The 17385-nt window shown below is 43.4% G+C and overlaps 1 protein-coding gene across 3 annotated transcripts in view; it reads right to left on the bottom strand.

Moving 5' to 3' along the window:
- The window catches only part of CORO6 (coronin 6), a 137559-nt gene that overhangs the window by 37256 nt on the left and 82918 nt on the right, over nt 1-17385 (bottom strand). For all 3 annotated transcript variants that reach the window (XM_082244859.1, XM_082244858.1, XM_082244857.1), the window contains exons 4-5: nt 6316-6445; nt 5746-5927 (exon numbers count right to left, since the gene is read on the bottom strand). In XM_082244859.1, the coding sequence (XP_082100985.1) occupies nt 5746-5927; nt 6316-6445 (312 nt within the window). The remainder of the gene's footprint in view (nt 1-5745; nt 5928-6315; nt 6446-17385) is intronic.

Raw genomic sequence — 17385 nt, 5'->3', positions numbered from 1 at the left:
CATCTAAGGAATGCAACGCATGTTCCCGATGATGCTTGGGCTGAGGACACAAGGAAGGTAGTACAATATCTTCATTCAGATGAAAATCTGAAACCACCTTAGGAAGAAAAGATGGCTTAGGATGAAGTACTACCTTATCCCTATGAATCACTAGGTATGGGGACTGGCATGATAATGCAGCCAGTTCTGACACCCTGCGAGCAGAAGTAATAGCCACCAAGAAGGCCACCTTCTGGGATAAAGTAAGCAAGGGAATCTCCCTGATGTTTTCAAAGGGAGGTTTCTGTAGAACCGACAAAACCAAATTAAGATCCCAGGGCGGTAAGGGCGCGCGGACTGGAGGAGCCAGGTGCCGCACCCCCTGGATGAAATTCCGCACCAAGGACTTGGTAGCTAAAGGTTTCTGAAAGAAGATTGCTAATGCTGAAACTTGACCCTTGATGGTGCTCAAGGCTAGCTTCTGCTCAACCCCTTGTTGCAAAAAGGCCAATATTCGAGTCACCGAATAGGTACGTGGAGGAAATCCTAAAGATTCGCACCACGCAATATAAGTCTTCCATGTGTGATAATAGACCTTGCTGGAAGTCGCTTTCCTTGCTTTAATAAGGGTAGGAATGACTGAAGTAGACAAACCTCTGTCCTTCAGTACTTGGGTCTCAATGGCCAGGCCATTAAACCCAGCGACTGTAAAGCATGATGGTAAATTGGTCCTTGAGACCACAGACACTCCCTGAGACGAAGTTCCCACGGAACGTCTGCGACTAGCATGTCCAAATCGGCCAGGCCGGCTTGAGGAGGCCAGCCTAGAATTTCTAGGACCACTGGCGCTGATAGAATCTGAACCAGGCGTCCCTAGAGGTATCTGGCCCCGACCATCCGAGAAAGTCTGGTCGTTTTCTGTTCCCACACATTTATCAGATACCTGATTGTTATCAGGAAGGGTGATCTTTTCTGGTTGAACCTCAGGGACCGAAGTCACCCGACTAGAGGCTACTTGGCCTATCTGGTCAACCAGATCCGATTCCTGTGAGGTATAGGGACTAATCTTAGGAAAAGGTAAAGGAAAAGATCTATTCAGGGAACGGTAACTACCGCTTCCTGTAGTACTTAAATGTTGGAAGGGAAGAATCGCACCGGTAGTAGTGGTTGAAGCTCGATCTAATGTCCTGAATACCGGTGAAAACGTCCCCCCACCCTGAAACCGGGTGGGGGCGCACCTTCAGGCTGTGTACTCCTTTGCTTCGGGTTTGGCTGGGTTGGTCCTCTGCTTGTCCGACCAGCCCTTCTTGAACCCTCCTGGAGGAGTCTTGCCTTTCCCGCTAGTACCAGCCGGGCGCCCTTTATGGGCGGTAAAGAAAGGTCCTCGCTTGTTGCGAGGTCCCTTAGCTTTAGCAGCCTGTGGCAAAAAAGTGCTCTTGCCCCCAGTGGCATCCTTGATGATTTCATCTAGGTTGGCCCCAAATAGACGATTCCCCTGAAAAGGGAGATTTGTCAAGGTCTTTTTGGAACCTAGGTCAGCTGACCAGCATTTTAACCACAGCACACGTCTGAGGATCACCGCTGACATAGATGCATGCCCTAATAAGGGAGTAGTGTCCAAGGCTGCGTCACAGATAAACTGTAGCCCTTGTATAATCTGTTCCATCAAATCAGATGTCTCCTGGGGAATATCTTTTCCCCTAAGGTCTTGGCGTACCATTTTCGCCCATTCCGTAAGTGTCTGGGAAACTAGACCAATAACAATTACTGGTCTAAATGCTGACCCTATCAGAGAGAAGATGGTGCGGGACTCTGCTTCCATCTTTCGATCCACCGGATCCTTAAAGGACGAAGTGTCCTCCACTGGGATAACCGTGGCTTTATTCAGCCTGGAAATAGGTGGATCCACCACTGGTGGTACCGTCCATTTCTTAATGATGGATTCCTCAAACGGATAGCGTCTAGCAATACGCTTGGAAATAGTAAAGGTACGTTTAGAATGCTCCCATTCTCCTTTAATCTGATTACCGAAACATTTGGGTACAGGAAAAACCTTCACCGTTTTGATGGGCTTAGTACCAAAAGGAATCTCTGTTTCAGTTGCCTCTGCCGGTAAAGCCTCAAGTTTTAAGGTTTCCTGCACTGCCACAACTAGTGCGTCCACCAATGCTTCTTCCTGAATTATAGCAGGAGAAGAAGCGTCCTCCTCACTGTCTGAGGGGGCTTTACCTGGGATATCAGCCTTTGCAGAGGAACCTGCAACTGCAGTGACCATCTCTGAATCAGAGTCAGAGGTGTCAGATAGTATAGGGGTAGGCGGGGGTCGCTTCCTTGACCCCCGTCCCTGACAGGCCGCCTCCACCCGAGCCACCATAGACTCCAAAATTGCTGTAAATGACTCTACACTCTGTGCACCGGCGGGTCCCGTGGCCCCCTCGAGGGAAACAGGTGGGGGAATATGTGTGGCAGGGTCCATGATAATTCCAGTCACTTCCTGGATAATATAATTCAAAAATAAAAAACCTTTTTTTTTTTTTCAGACCCCCAGCGCCACAAAAAGTCCCTTAGTGTTACCTGCTAGGGATCCCTATCGATCGAGAGAGAGATAGACCCCCAGGCTCACCACTTGATGCTCAGAGTTTAACTGCAACAGGTTACAGCGCTGTCTTGACAAACAGGAAGTCTTTTGGCTGGCTGCCCAGGAAGAAAGGAGGCGGCTCCGCCCCTCTGCACGCCTTTCGGCGCCTCCCCTAGCTCCACGAGGTGTTTGGATCACCTCAAACATGGCCGCCCCCATGCTGGAGACACGAGGCTACGCCAAAATGGCGGCTCGTGCGATCCAGCAAAAAAAATGGCGGCGGCCTGTACTGAATAGCGGTGTGCTGCAGGGCACACAACACTCTCTCTGCATGGGGATTTGGCGTGGTTGGCGGTACCGGCCCTGGCGGACCGCATGGCCATTCGGGAGGCCTGCTAATAGCTGGAGATCTGATTAGGAAGGCAGTCTACATGTCCGTGGCTTCTGACTGGTAGGTAGCTTATTCTTATCACCGTAAGATTCCCAGAATGCCACAGATTATAATCTTTTTAACATGTATACAATTAGATTGTTAGCTCCCAAACCAAGCCTCCTGGCTTTTTGCACATAAAATCACACTCAAAGTAGGAGGATCTGTGTCATTTATAGGATAGAGAGGGACTCTATCTTACCATACAGAGAGGGGCCCGCGTTCACCACAAGACCCGTCAGGGGAAAAGGGGGAACATACTACTCACCATACCGGAACCAGGCGGGCACCAACTCCTGACAGTACCCCTCTCCACCGGGGCGGGAGGGCTGTCGACCGATATGGACGCCGTGACTCATGGTCTTTGGCGTTTCAGCGAGACGTTTAACTCGCGGGGTCAGTCCTTTAATGGGACTTTGTCGCGGCCGACCCAGCGCGGAGCTATGGCCTGCACGCGCTCGTAGGCTGAACTGGGGTGACCACCGGATCTCAACATCCAGCCCGTCGCCCAGTTCAGCTTTCTTGCTTGAAGATCTCACAGGAACACTGGAGAAAAAAAGCTGTCTAAAAAATCCTTTAAGAAAAAAATCTTGCCAGGACCTAAGATCCCAGCAAGGTATCTAGGTCCTTACTCCTAACTAGACAGAAAATAACTGATTTGCTGAGGCAGAGAGAGAGAGGATATACCCTCTGGGACTGCCCCTAGGGTGTGGCCAGAGCTTTTTAATTTCCTGTCTAGTCCTGCTCCTGTGGAGGCAACATAAACCGAAGGTGGTGTATCACCGAGGACTACGTCTGTCAATGAGCGCTAGAGAAATGACAGTTTAAATTGCCAGCAAAAAAAATTGCAGTGCTGGTTACTTAAAAAAAAAAGGCGCAGTACCCTTCAAAATTCCCACTCAGTACAAAACAACCTCTTAGGGGTCTGCAGGGTATTCTGGGAAACTTTTGGGGTCTGTTTGCGTTTTTTTCTTTTGAAAAATAAGTCAGAAGAGAGATGTAATTTGGCGGCAATTTAAAGCTCTTTTTCTTTGTAAATGCAGTGTTACATGTTCCCCAGGGTATTGGCCACCCCCATCAAATTTTTTTTCACACCCCCTTGCCTATTAGCCGAGCAAATGGGCAATATTCATTTCATCTCCCATTGATTTTAATAAAGTTCAGGTTCGGCACCAAACTTCTTTGATGTTCAGTGAACCCCTGCTGAACCTAACCCAGGGCAGTATGGCTCGCCACTAATTAACAAGTACTGTATATGTGTAAACACACGTTGTATGGGTTATGTTAGCGGCATACCACTGACCAAAGTATGAGTATCAATGACAAATGAAATGACAATGAAAGTGTGCTTTCTAGCAAGTGTTTAGCACAGGGGGCAAGCTGTATACAGTATGTATCCTCTTACAATTTATCTTAAAGAATCACATAAATCAATAAAACAGACTGTTTAGAATATTCTAGTCACTCTATACAACCACAAAACACATGCAAATCATGCATCTTACAGAAGATTGTTGAATTAATTATAGAAACAAAGATCAAAGATACATTTACAGAAAAAGAATAAACTCAATATCAGGAGAGCAGATACACAACAACAGTCCCTCCAATCTGAGCAAAAGACATAATTCAGTTCAGAGAATATATGCCCTGTCAAGGCCCCATGTATCAGAGCTGTAAATAAAATAAATATACATATATCATATGCAAACAAGAAATTCAATGTTTAATTGAACCTACAGGAGTTATATTTGCTTAGGAAATTGAGAGCCAATTAAATTTTAAACATTATGGATTTAATAGCCATTTTAATTAGACGGGAAATCTGTCAGGGATATTCAACATGACAGCTACTGTAGTTTGTCTGATATCTAAATGAAAACACTTGTCAAACTGGTAGTCTGGCCTTTAGTTTGGGGCATGCCAAAGCGAATCATACATTACAACCCTATTGCATCTCCTGTAAATTTGCTATGCACGGAGCTTCGGCATACACAGAAAAAAAGCTCCTGATGCTAGATTCACTGACCTCCAATTCCAGGTTAAATGATGCCCAGTGTCATTCAACTCCCTGTCTGAGCTCAGTGAATCAAGGCTCTGCCCACCTTGATTCAAATGAGGAATACTGCAAAGGGGTACTTAGTCATACTTGGCAAAGCTCTGAGTAGCATTTAGGATATCACTGGACCACATAAATGATCACCCGACAGGTATGGAGAGTTTTTTTGATAGATGCAGAAGGTGCCCCAAGGAGGATAAAGGGTGGGCAGCATTGGAGGGGGGACCTGATCCCAAAGTTGGACTCTAATCCATTCAATTTATATTCAATCAGGCAAGCCATCACATTTTACAGCCATTGGTACATCTAAAAAAGGTGATTGTAATATGTGTCCACTGTTTGACAAAGACAAAGACCAGACCCATTGGCAAATAATATTCTGCTTACATTGCACAACCACTTCTAATTTCACATAGCACTAATTTACTATTTAGTTACTACAGGTCTACTAAGGAGCAGCCCACAAAACTCAGTCCAACTCACAAATGCTCTCACTATGGCTATTTGCATACCTGCCAAATCACCAGTCTAAAACTACTAAGCAGTCAGTCTACTGTCTTATGTAGGTTTACTAACTTCAACCGTTAAGACTATAAAATTATGTTTTGGGGTAAAGGGCCCTAAATTTGTTAAAGAACATAGAAATAAACACTTATTTTATAGGCGTGCAGTAGAAAGAATGTATAGTTTGTTACTTACAGCCACTATTTCTTGTTTCCGTGGATCAATGACTCTAAGTTTTTTATCCTTGCAGGTGGTGGTTAGGAGACTTCCATTGTAGTTCCAGCAGACACTATAGATGAGGTCACTGTGCATCTCGTCTAAATTAATAAGAGCTTCACCGGTTCCCACGTTCCAGATAATAAGAACATTATCGCTGCCTAACAGCAGAGCACAGTTGAACAGATTTGTAAGCTTTACAAGCATCTGATTTCCAATACAAAAAACAAACATATGCTGCCAATTACTGTGGTCTCCCTGATGGTATAGTTTTGGGATGATGCCTCAAATTTAAACCAAGTCTGTAAAACATTCATAATAGTATTTCTAGCTACAGACCTATATATTCGTTTATACCCTACAGCTGTGAGAATATTTTAGCAGTCAAAAAAATACATTCACAGCACATTCTATTCTCAACATTTGCTGAAAATTGATTTTAGATACAGTATGTGAACCAGGGGAGGGTCTGGGAAGGAAGCAAAGCCAGACTAATTATCCCAATAAGCTTTTCAATGTTCTTAAAGGAGGAAGTTTGTATTACTGTACCTGCACTGAGTAGCACATTGCGGGCTGATGGGTGCCATGAGATAATGCCTACTCTCTTGGAGTGACCCTCCAGTGTAACAATGGGATCGGTTATTGACCGCACTGGTGTGTAATCTGGGATTTGCCAAACCTATAGACAGAAAAAAAAAGGGTATAAACTGAGGTGAACGGGCTGTTCAGTACATATTTACTGACAGTCCCATTTTCAATGCAAATTCTTCGGACAGGACTGTCTTACTGCTAGGTGCTAGAATATATATAGTAAAATGAATTTATGAAACCTTATTAGGGAGCAAAGGTAAATGCTAATGCTTCCCACCACAACTGGATTATTTGTTTTACATATATAGTTTATTAATGTTAATTATGTGATAGAATACAATTTAGCTACAAAAACATACAACACTCTGCTTTAGTATGTCACAGTACATTTTGGCATTCATGGTTCCCTCCAGGAACTGTAGCTACCGCAGGCATTTTTTTTTTACGAGTGCCACTGCGCCTCAAGCAGCCCCAGGGCAGGCGGACTTGCCAACCTACCGGGAAATTTCCTTGTATCCCGGTAGGCCAGTCTATCCCTGCAAATACATACACATAAAGTTTTGCCTTTCATTTCTATTTTAATTGAATAGGTTTTTTACAAGGTGAGGGTTCAGATATACTTTAAAAGTTTTTGGTATGTACATTATTAGGAAGTTCCTCAACAAGCCCTGGTAGACATGCCTTGGGACATTTGTAAAGCCTAAGCTGATTCTATAAAGCCACAAACTTGCACCCAGAATGCTTGTATCTTCAGGAATAAAACAGATGGCATGAAAAAAATATCCTCTTAATGACCACTGAGGTGTGTGAGAGTGGGAATGGAGAGTGTGTAATGTTTAACTAGAATGCTTAATTGTGACTTAGGCCACCCATAGACGGTTCATAGCTCAGCCGGTCAGCAGTAACTGGTTAAGATTTAAACCATATGTGGGCATACTTAATTGGTACAACCAGCCTGCCGGATGCACTTGTGATTAGCCACCAACAATAATCACGGTCTTCTAACAGGCATGGGTCCCCCACCATGCTGGGAGCAGACAATTGCTCGGCAGGAGGGATTCCCATCAGCACTGCCTGTGTTGATGGGGGAATCGTGCAAATTTCCACCACGGGTTGTAGGAAAGAAATGTGCACTGTCTATGGCATGCCTTAGCATGAGTTCACAGTTTGTTAGAATGGTCATTGACCTACCTTGTTCTTGAAAATAATCAGCAGCAAGTTAAATATAATGGGGCATTTATATCAATTTTAGATCAGCAAATTATGCATAGACTAGCCAGTATAGCTAGAAATACCAATACTCAAGACAAGTACTGTAGTTAACTTAGAGTTAAGTGGGGTACACACTATTGGAAAATCCGGCGAACGATCGCCCAACTTTCCTCGTTGCTTCACAGCAAGACGGAACCGATGAAAGAAATAATGTATGAAGGTTCTCCTATGACAAAGGCTTTTTTTTTGTTTAGGGTTTCTGATCATGCGCAGTCTTTCGTTTCCCACACTAAACAAAAATCGTTCATTCTGTTCCCGTACTAAAACAGTTTGTCCCTTCAGAAATTTTCGTTCAGAAGGTCGGAATCGTCTGTCGAAAGTTGTGTACATACAATCAGAAAATCGTACAATTGTTCCTCGAACGAAAATGTTTGCACGATTTTCTTATATTGCATACGAGCCATTAACCTCGCTGGCGGTATTCCCGAGTGTGGCTCGGGGTTAACTTTCAGTACCAAAAGCGGTAACCCCGAGCCACACTTGGGATTACCCCAGAATGTTACTCACCTTCCCTGCACTCCCCCACCCTCCTCCACGGCATCCTCAGACTCTCTCCTCGCTCTGTGAAGGGCCGATTGCCGACACTTGCCTTTCCGGGTTCCCTTCCCTGCGAGCGTTGCGACGCAGGGGGGTGGAACCGGCGACAAATTGAAAAGTGTAAATACACAAATGACATGATACAAAGCTGTGATCCTAACGGATTACACTGTATCATGCCATTTCACCTGGTGACTTTTCCAGTGCCCTGCCTATGCTTTTCCAGGCACGACCATGGCGTCCAAAAAGCGTTCTTTTTGCGCAAAAACGCTTTTAGTCGAACTGGAAAACAGCGACAGCGAAACGGAGTTACTTGAAGAACTGAGCGATAGCGATTCGTGGGAAAATTCGTCATCATGTATGGAAAGTGACGATAGCGATGATTCTGACGGCTCTTTCTGGCACATAGCTTGTGGAATTTGGGAAGTATATCAAATGATTCTTCAGAATTTCCATCGGAGCGATGTGCCAGAAAGAGACATCAGAATTGTCGCTGTCGTCACTTTCCGTACCTGATGACCAATTTTCCCACCAATCGCTATCGCTCAGTTCTTCAAGTAACGCTGTCGCTGTTTTCCGGTTCGCTTTTTGGACGCCATGGTCGTTCTCAGTTTTCCATGCACAAAGAGCTTGAAAAGCACAGGCAGGGCACTGGAAAAGTCACCAGGTGAAATGACATGACACAGTGTAATCCGTTAGGATCACGGCTTTGTATCATGTCATTTAATGTATTTAAATTTTTTAAATTGCCACGGTTCCACCCCCCTGCGTCGCAACGCTCGCAGGGAAGGGAACCGAAAGACAGGTGCTGGCATCGGTTGAGCACACAGCCGGAGGACGGCAGGGGGAGGACAGCAGGGGGAGGGCAGCGGGGGGAGGACAGCGGGGGGGGAGGTAAGTTTTAAAATGTAAAACAACAGATTTCCATGCAAAACAATGTACCGCTTTTAGCACAGAAATCTGGCGATAATCAGACCGCCAGGGAGGTTAAAAAAGCCCAGACAAATAATGAAAGTGCTTGCGAATGTTCACAAAGATTTTCCAACGTGATTTAGGATCATTCCCTTTTCCCCATTACCTTGCTAACCACGTCTTCCTAAATATAGGATTGCAACTTGGTTGGAGAAGAATGCAGAGCAAGTTGTGTTTTCAACATCTCCAGCAGTGAGCAGACCATAATTACACCAACTGGGCTTGTTCAAACAATCCTGGAGTGATACACCTGTCTGATGTACTCAGAACATTTGGGCTTCTAGAGGAGTGCGTTTTGTATATTACAGTCTAAGGAAAAGCCCTGAAGGCCATGGTCCAATATCACTTCTTACTTCCGACACCTTTATTGCTGAGCCCTTTAGTACTACTGCTACAGCCCTATACTCAAGGAAATAAAACTTCAGGTTAGCTCACAGTGCTTTATATACAGTATTTATGAGGGTGAAAGACAACGCAAAGGGGGTCCTGATTGTAGCAAAAACAGCATGTTAAGTCTAAAATAATTCAATCCACACTTTTCCTGCACCCTCTTTGGAGTTTTCTAGCACTCTTAATTTGCACGGTCTCTCTCTATTGTAATGATCTACTTTTGATTTGTCTCGATACTTTCTTCTCCGTGACTTTTTTATAGCCACTCCAAGTCATTGTTTAATTTCTGCACAATCCAAACTATATAAAACAAACATTTATTAACTCACAGGGATTACAAGATATACGATACAGTCGCCATCACCATCGTAGTGTTTGTCCTTCTATGGTCAAAGGAGGGGGAAAAAAATCCCGGGAGACATTGTGCATGTCTCAGGTATGTGCATAAACAGTTTTTTCCACATAATGAAGACACTTTCATAGCAGCACGGAGTTCTGGGTAGTGAGCAGTAAGCATAGGAGTACACAGTGTATGTTATTATCAATCAAAAGTGTTTTTTAATGGCTGTGAGCATTGTGCCTAGTCCTTGGCTTTGTCCCAAGCTGATTCCGCAGTGCTGACAATTAACAAGATGCAGAGCAAGAACAGAGGTGTGATAGAGTAGAGTAGATTTACTGACACTGCTCTTCCAGTACTGTGGGAAATATAGGAAATAGCAGCATAATGCTGATGGCCAGGAGAAAAACCTGAGGTGTAAACAAATTAGAGAGTTAATCTGCCTCACATTAACCAATCAGATACATAATTTCATGTTTAAACCTGCAAAGGGTGGTGGAAATATGTTGACATCAAGGGGCTTCTTTTAGATGACCACTTAAAGAATATCTAAAAACTTAAAAAAAAAAAAAATAAAAGAACATTTTGCAGCTTTCCAGTCCTTAGATGTGGATGCATAGTTATAGGGTTCGTCAGGTTGAAAAAAAAAAAAAAATCCATCTAGTTCAAACCATAAAAAAAAACCAAAAAAAAAAAAACCCAGAAAACCTCCATATATACAATCTTATACTCACAGCTGATCCAGAAGGCAAAACCCCAATAAAACATGACACAATTTGCTCCTGCAAGGGGAAAAAAAATCCTTCCCGATCCCCCCAGGAGGCAAATTGGATATTCCTTGGATCAACTACTACTGGTGTTATTACTCAAAGGCTAATATCCAGATATATTTTGGTTTTTGTGCATTTAGGAATACAATCAGCTCTTTTTTTTTTTTTTTTTTTTTTTAACAATCTACTGAGCTGGTCAGAACTTAAGGAGTCTATTTCACATTTTCACAGATCTTAATGTGAAGAAGCATTTCCATATTTAAAGGTTAAAAGGGTAACTCTACTTTCGTAGAGAAAAAAAATTAGCAAACAAAAAATATTACTATAGCATATACAATTGCAACAGAAGTCATATTGTAATTGAATGTTATTAAAAATGACCTTTCCTTTTCAATCTGCAGCTCTGTAATTTTCTGTAAAATGCAATGCAATATGGCTACCTGGAGGTGTTCTGTACACAGATGGTGTACAGAACATCCCCCAGATGTGTCATTTCCTGCTTGTGTAATTGGCTTACTGATTTTCCCAGAAGTCTGCACTAGGATACAAATCATGAGCATTCCCCGCAACAAAACATTTTTGGTGAGCTGCTCCCAAAGGAAAATCATGTCTAACGAATGCAGACCTTGCCACTTAGAGCCCTGCAGTTGCAGCAGCTGACTGATAATTATGAAATCACTCCCATACATATTCACTCGGCACATGGACACAGGCAAACAGCCATATCTTCATGTAGCACACCCCACGTAGGAGCCGCAAATGAAATAAGATCCCCCTCCTTCCACAGACAGGCACAAAGAATCTTCACATTCATTGCAGAGACAAAGGCAGTCCGCAACTGTTTCTTGGTTTATTGAGGGTTAATAAACTTGGATGGGGATGGAAAGGTGTGGGATGCCCACTTGACTTCAAACAACTTCAGGGACAACTTCCTAGTATACACAGCGCTATATACAGTATCTGTGTACACTCCACTTCTTCCTCTAGCACATCACTTGTTTGCAGAACTCAGCTATGCCACCCAGCACTCAATTGTGTAACAAAGACCCATAACAGACAGGAATCTGTAATGATATTACAATTTCCCTTCCTGAACAAATCCTAAAGAATCTCTTTACCCAAAAAATAAAAAATTCTGACACAACTAAGGATCAAGCTTGGTATGGGAAAAAGTGATCACAACAGACAAGCTCTGTATCCCAAGATAACGATACGATTAAAAAACCTTTGGCCATTCCAACTGTACTCAGACAATTAAGCAGAGGTTAATGGGTGGTAGGTCTATTGAGTTTGCTTGTTTGGAGCAAAACTGATCATCAAGAGTGCAATTGATCCAAGTGGGATAACACTCATCTAAGTGAAGGATGCAAATTGGAGCTCATTGGCCAATCATTGGTTCCTAGCCTAACAAGCAATTCAAACAACGTTCACAGCATTATATATTTTTGCAGTGGGATAGACTATCACATGTTTCGGATGGAGAGGAAAGCTTTCATAAATATATGGGAAAACGAAATTAGGCACACCATGAAAAATTAGAATAATGTAACATTTTCTGTTAATTTCAACACAAATTAGTATGAAAACCAGCTTCCGTGGATTCACATGACCCCACAAGAACTCCCAGGAGACATTTAAAAGTAAAACGCAAATTATAACAAAAAGTGTTTTAAACAGTAAAAAATAAAAAACATTTCTGGCATAAAAAAAAAAAATTCTAATTCTAAAACGCTGACTTCAACAGTAGCAATGTAGCTTACAAAAAAAAAAAAAAAAAGGATATATATAACTATTTTTTGCTCTTCAAACCAACTGAGGAAAACGTATTGGAGCATATTGGTGTATGTGTAGCACCCTCTAGCTAGTGTGTTAGGTGTAAATAGGTTTTGGTAGTGTAGGCAAATAGTTTGGCTGAGAGCAGGGCCTGGGATGAATTTGGGTCAGGGTTGAGTGACTGGATGACTCAGCAAACCGCATCTCTGGTGCCTCATCTTGTTTTCTGGAACCTTGAAGAAGCTTCCAGATGCAGTAGGTGCTGGAGGGACCCTCTACATCACACAGAGGAGTCCTTTCCTGGAGGAATGGGAGCAAGTGAGAGGACAGCAGGAACAGGTCAGCATATCGGAGAGCTTTCCTGAGAAGACAGCCGGGTGGGCTGGTGAGTGTGCGGTCTGGAACGACTGTGGAGAAGTTAGCTAGGAGGGCTAGGGAAAAGGGCAGCTTGTGCCTGAAAGGTGGTGCTGGGATCAGTAGTAACAGGGATGTCTGCTGGACACTGACCTTTTTTTACACGCCAAGGGGCCTTGGGTCCTGCTTATTACAGGCGTCAGATTAACTATCAGTGTGCCAGTGGAGTACTGCAAGCAAGTGAGTGCTGGAGGAAACAGAAGTGTATATGGAAAAAAAGTTCTCCCTGGAATTGTTCTGAAGTCAAGTGGGCATTCCATCATTCCAAATCCCCATCCAAGTTCTAATCCCTCGAAAAAACAAAAAACACAAAGTACTGAGCAGCTCTCTGACTCGGAGTGCCTGTGGAAATTTGGTGTGCCTGGCTGTGCAGGGTGGGGGATCCCATTCTACTTGCAGCTCCTTAGGGTGTAGCTTCATATGGGATGAGTTGGTGGGGCTGGTCATTCTGTGGAGACATCAAGTTTCTTTCTTTGTGCAACGAAGCCCATTGGCTCACCCAAAACTTATTGGTGGCAGGTGACTCACCTCACAATGATGGCCAGATATCAGTGCTGAACTAAACCCTCTTATCCTTTACTGCTAAGGAACCTGCCAACTTTGCTTCTGCTTGATCTGCAGTTACCATGGTGCTGCACATGTGATTATCTTTGACACCAGCCATTCATAGGCATTCCTTGAAGGTAACTGTTTTGGAACTGGTTAATTTGATAGGTTAGCTGTAAAAAACGGTGCAGAACAGATCCAGAACATTTACAGCTGCAAGAAAGTATGTGAACCCTTTGGAATGATATGGATTTCTGCACAAAATTGGTCATAAAATGTGATCTGATCATCATCTAAGTCACAACAATAGACAATCACAGTCTGCTTAAACTAATAACACACAAAGAATGAAATGTTGCCATGTTTTTATTGAACACACCATGTAAACATTCACAGTGCAGGTGGAAAACGTATGTGAACCCTTGGATTTAATAACTGGTTGAACCTCCTTTGGCAGCAATAACTTCAACCAAACGTTTCCTGTAGTTGCAGATCAGACGTGCACAACGGTCAGGAGTAATTCTTGACAATTCCCCTTTACAGAACTGTTTCAGTTCAGCAATATTCTTGGGATGTCTGGTGTGAATTGCTTTCTTGAGGTCATGCCACAGCATCTCAATCGGGTTGAGGTCAGGACTCTGACTGGGCCACTTCAGAAGGCGTATTTTCTTCTGTTTATGCCATTCTGTTGTTGATTTACTTCTATGCTTTGGGTCATTGTCCTGTTGCAACACCCATCTTCTGTTAGCTTCAGCTGGTAGACAGATGGCCTTAAGTTCTCCTGCAAAATGTCTTGATAAACTTGGGAATTCATTTTTCCTTCAATGACAGCAATCCGTCCAGGCCATAATGCAGCAAAGCAGCCCCAAACCATGATGCCCCTACCACCATACTTCACAGTTGGGATGAGGTTTTGATGTTGGTGTGATGTGCCTCTTTTTCGCCACACAGTGTTGTGTGTCGCAATATAGCCTGTAAGATTGTTCAGCATGGCCGGTTTTGTGATGGGTCAGTCATGATCTGGGAAGGCATATCCATTGAGGGACCCACAGACTTCCACAGGTTAGACAAATGGCACCCTGATTGCCATTAGGTATTGGAATGAAATCTTTGAACCTGTTGTCAGACTCTATGCTGGTGCAGTGGGTCCTGGGTTCCTCCTGGTACACGACAATGCCCAGCCTCATGTGGCGAGAGTATGCAGCCAGTTCCTGGAGGATGAAGCAATTGATACCATTGAATGGCCCCTACGCTCGCCTGACCTAAATTCAATAGAACACCTCTGGGACATTATGTTTTGGTCCATCTGACACCACCAGGTTGAACCTTAGTCTGTTCAGGAGCTTAGTGATGCCCTGGTCCAGATCTGGGAGGAAATACCCTAGGACACCATCAGTCATCTCAGAAAAAAAACATGCCCCGACATGCATACAAGCACATGGGGCCATACAAACTATTGAGTACCATTTTGAGTTGCTGCAATTAAAATTCAGAAAAATGGACTAGCCTGCTTCATTATTTTTTTCACTTTGATTTCTGGGGTGTCTTTGAATTCAGCCCTCTGTAAGTTGATAATTTTCATTTCCATCAAACGATGTGGCATCCTTTCATTCCGAACACATTACCCAGTCCATACCAGTATAGATATCCAGCATGATATTTTTCCCCATTGAGATCTGATGTGTTTTCAAAGTGTTCCTTTAATTTTTTTTGAGCAGTGTATATCAAAGACACTCCATATACGAAAATGATAAAAAAAATAAAAATAAAAGTATCCTATTTTTCCATATCTCTGATTACAACTGAACTGCAGGTCTCCATTTATCTAATCACATGCTGTAGTCTCCCCCCTGTTGCTTTCACGTCATAGGAGGGAATTTTGGAGACCTAGTAATGCTTTATAGTGATTGTGCATAACAGTAATATTGTATTCTGGCTCCGTCCCGTAGCTGTTCACATTAGTTAAACAAAGGAGACGCCGCTCTTCCTGCATCTTCAATAATAAAAATGGACCATATGCTGATGCCTGGATAAGAATTTACTGGAATCCCTCAGCCCTCGTCACACACTGGCCTCTGTTTCTGGCATCTGTTTAGTCGCTTCCCTGTTCTCATCTCCTTCTAGTGAAGTATAATTAGAAGTGCTGTATCACAGTGTGAGATCCAGACACCAGAGTGAGACACGTGGCCGCTGTGCATGTTCTATATTTAACCTGTCACTTCATGCTCAAGGTACTATGTAGGCCTCATTCCCAGAATGTTCCAGAAGCTTCATTTACAGTATATTAAACTAGTTAAATGATAAGCTTGCTTAAAGTGTTTCCTTTTTCAACTCACAGGACTGTAGAGGTTCTATGCCAGAACTTATCGCAGCTTGCATCCTCATGACTCTTGTAAACGGAGGCCGTCAAACACTGCCTTTTACATTTGAAAGGAGAGCTGCTCACATACATGGGTTTAAATGCTAAACACAGCAAAGACTGCAACTGACCTTCTTTGGCTGCAGTGCAAACGTCTCTCAATAGGCCCTGCTGCATGCTACTAAAATGCAGCCCCAGAACAGCCATTTGCACCAGCCCATTGTAGTAAATATGAACAAATCTATGGACCTGCCTTTCACGTGCATTTCACACACACATGTGAAACTCAGAAATACAACATCTATTTAAATGAGATCCAATTTAATCGCAATTTAATCAGCACGGGTTTACAAATGGGCGTTGTTGTCAAACCAATCTCTTAACATTCTACGAGGAGGTGAGCTGTGCGCTAGATAGGGGGGAGACCAGTAGATGTGGTGTACTTGGATTTCGCTAAGGCGTTTGATACAGTTCCCCACAAGCGCTTAATTTATAAAATAAGGTCTGCAGGTATCAACAGCAGGGTTTGCTCTTGGATACGGAACTGGCTAAAAGGGCGTGTCCAAAGGGTGGTAATAAACAGCGCATACTCAGACTGGTCTGAGGTAGTAAGCGGGGTGCCCCAGGGCTCAGTCCTGGGACCAACCTTGTTCAATTTATTCATAAACAGCATTGAGGTCGGGATCAGGAGTTCTATATCAGTTTTTGCAGAGGACACAAAATTGGGCAGGGCAACAACTGCACAGCATGAAGTAGATATCCTATCACTATCTGTCTCAGAGATTGCACATAAAGTTCCAGAGAACTCTTTGACCATTCAGGCACAGGCTCTCCTAAGATGGCTCCCAGAGTCCATGGTACAGGATGCACTTGTGCCGTGACTGGCTTCCCACCTTGATAAAACAAAGGGGAAGACCTTCCCTTGCAAAGTGATTCCAATTAAAGCAGTGTTAAATCCAAAACAAACATGTATTATTATGCAGCCTATCAATCCTTGGGGGTGGCTGCATTCGTTTTCTTTATTTAGGCTTTCTTTCCTTTGTTTTCATCTGGTGATCCAGCCAGTAAGCCTGCTGTTTTTCAACAGAACAAGCACTCCTTCAAATGTAGCAATTGGGGTGTTGAGACAAACCATTTTCCACTGACAGGGGTGCTTACAATGATCAGATTTTATTTATTCATGTAAAACCTTTATCCCAAAAGAGGAAAAAAAATGGTTGATGCAACTGCTTTTGCAACTACAGTGTGGGCTGGAGTGTGGCTTCAATTTGTTAGGCTAGGGCCAAACATATGCGGGTGCAGGAGTGCATGTAAATCACATGCATTCCCACAACTGCACACATTGCAGGGTTGCACAGAAAAGATAAGGGTACTCTTAATGCCGCCCCCACTTACTGAAAATTGCTGTGCGGTTTCCAGCACATGGATATCACATGGTACAAAAGCACAATGCAATTTCCATGCAGACATGTTGTAAAAAAAAAAAAAAAAAAAAGTGAAGGAACCCTTTCCCTCCAGGAAACGCTTGTAAATCAAATGAATGGCCTGTTGTGTCCGTCCAAATGGGCAAATGGAGAGCTGCATATAAGTGAACCAAGCTTAAGTATATCTAAGTTTGCTTGTACAATGTACATCGAATACTCCTTTCCCCCCAGACT

This window comes from Pelophylax lessonae (assembly GCF_965119305.1).
Source record: "Pelophylax lessonae genome assembly, chromosome: 2".
Classification (NCBI taxonomy): domain Eukaryota; kingdom Metazoa; phylum Chordata; class Amphibia; order Anura; family Ranidae; genus Pelophylax; species Pelophylax lessonae.
Note: the sequence above shows the minus strand (reverse complement) of the source record. Positions and strands in the feature narration are given on the sequence as shown.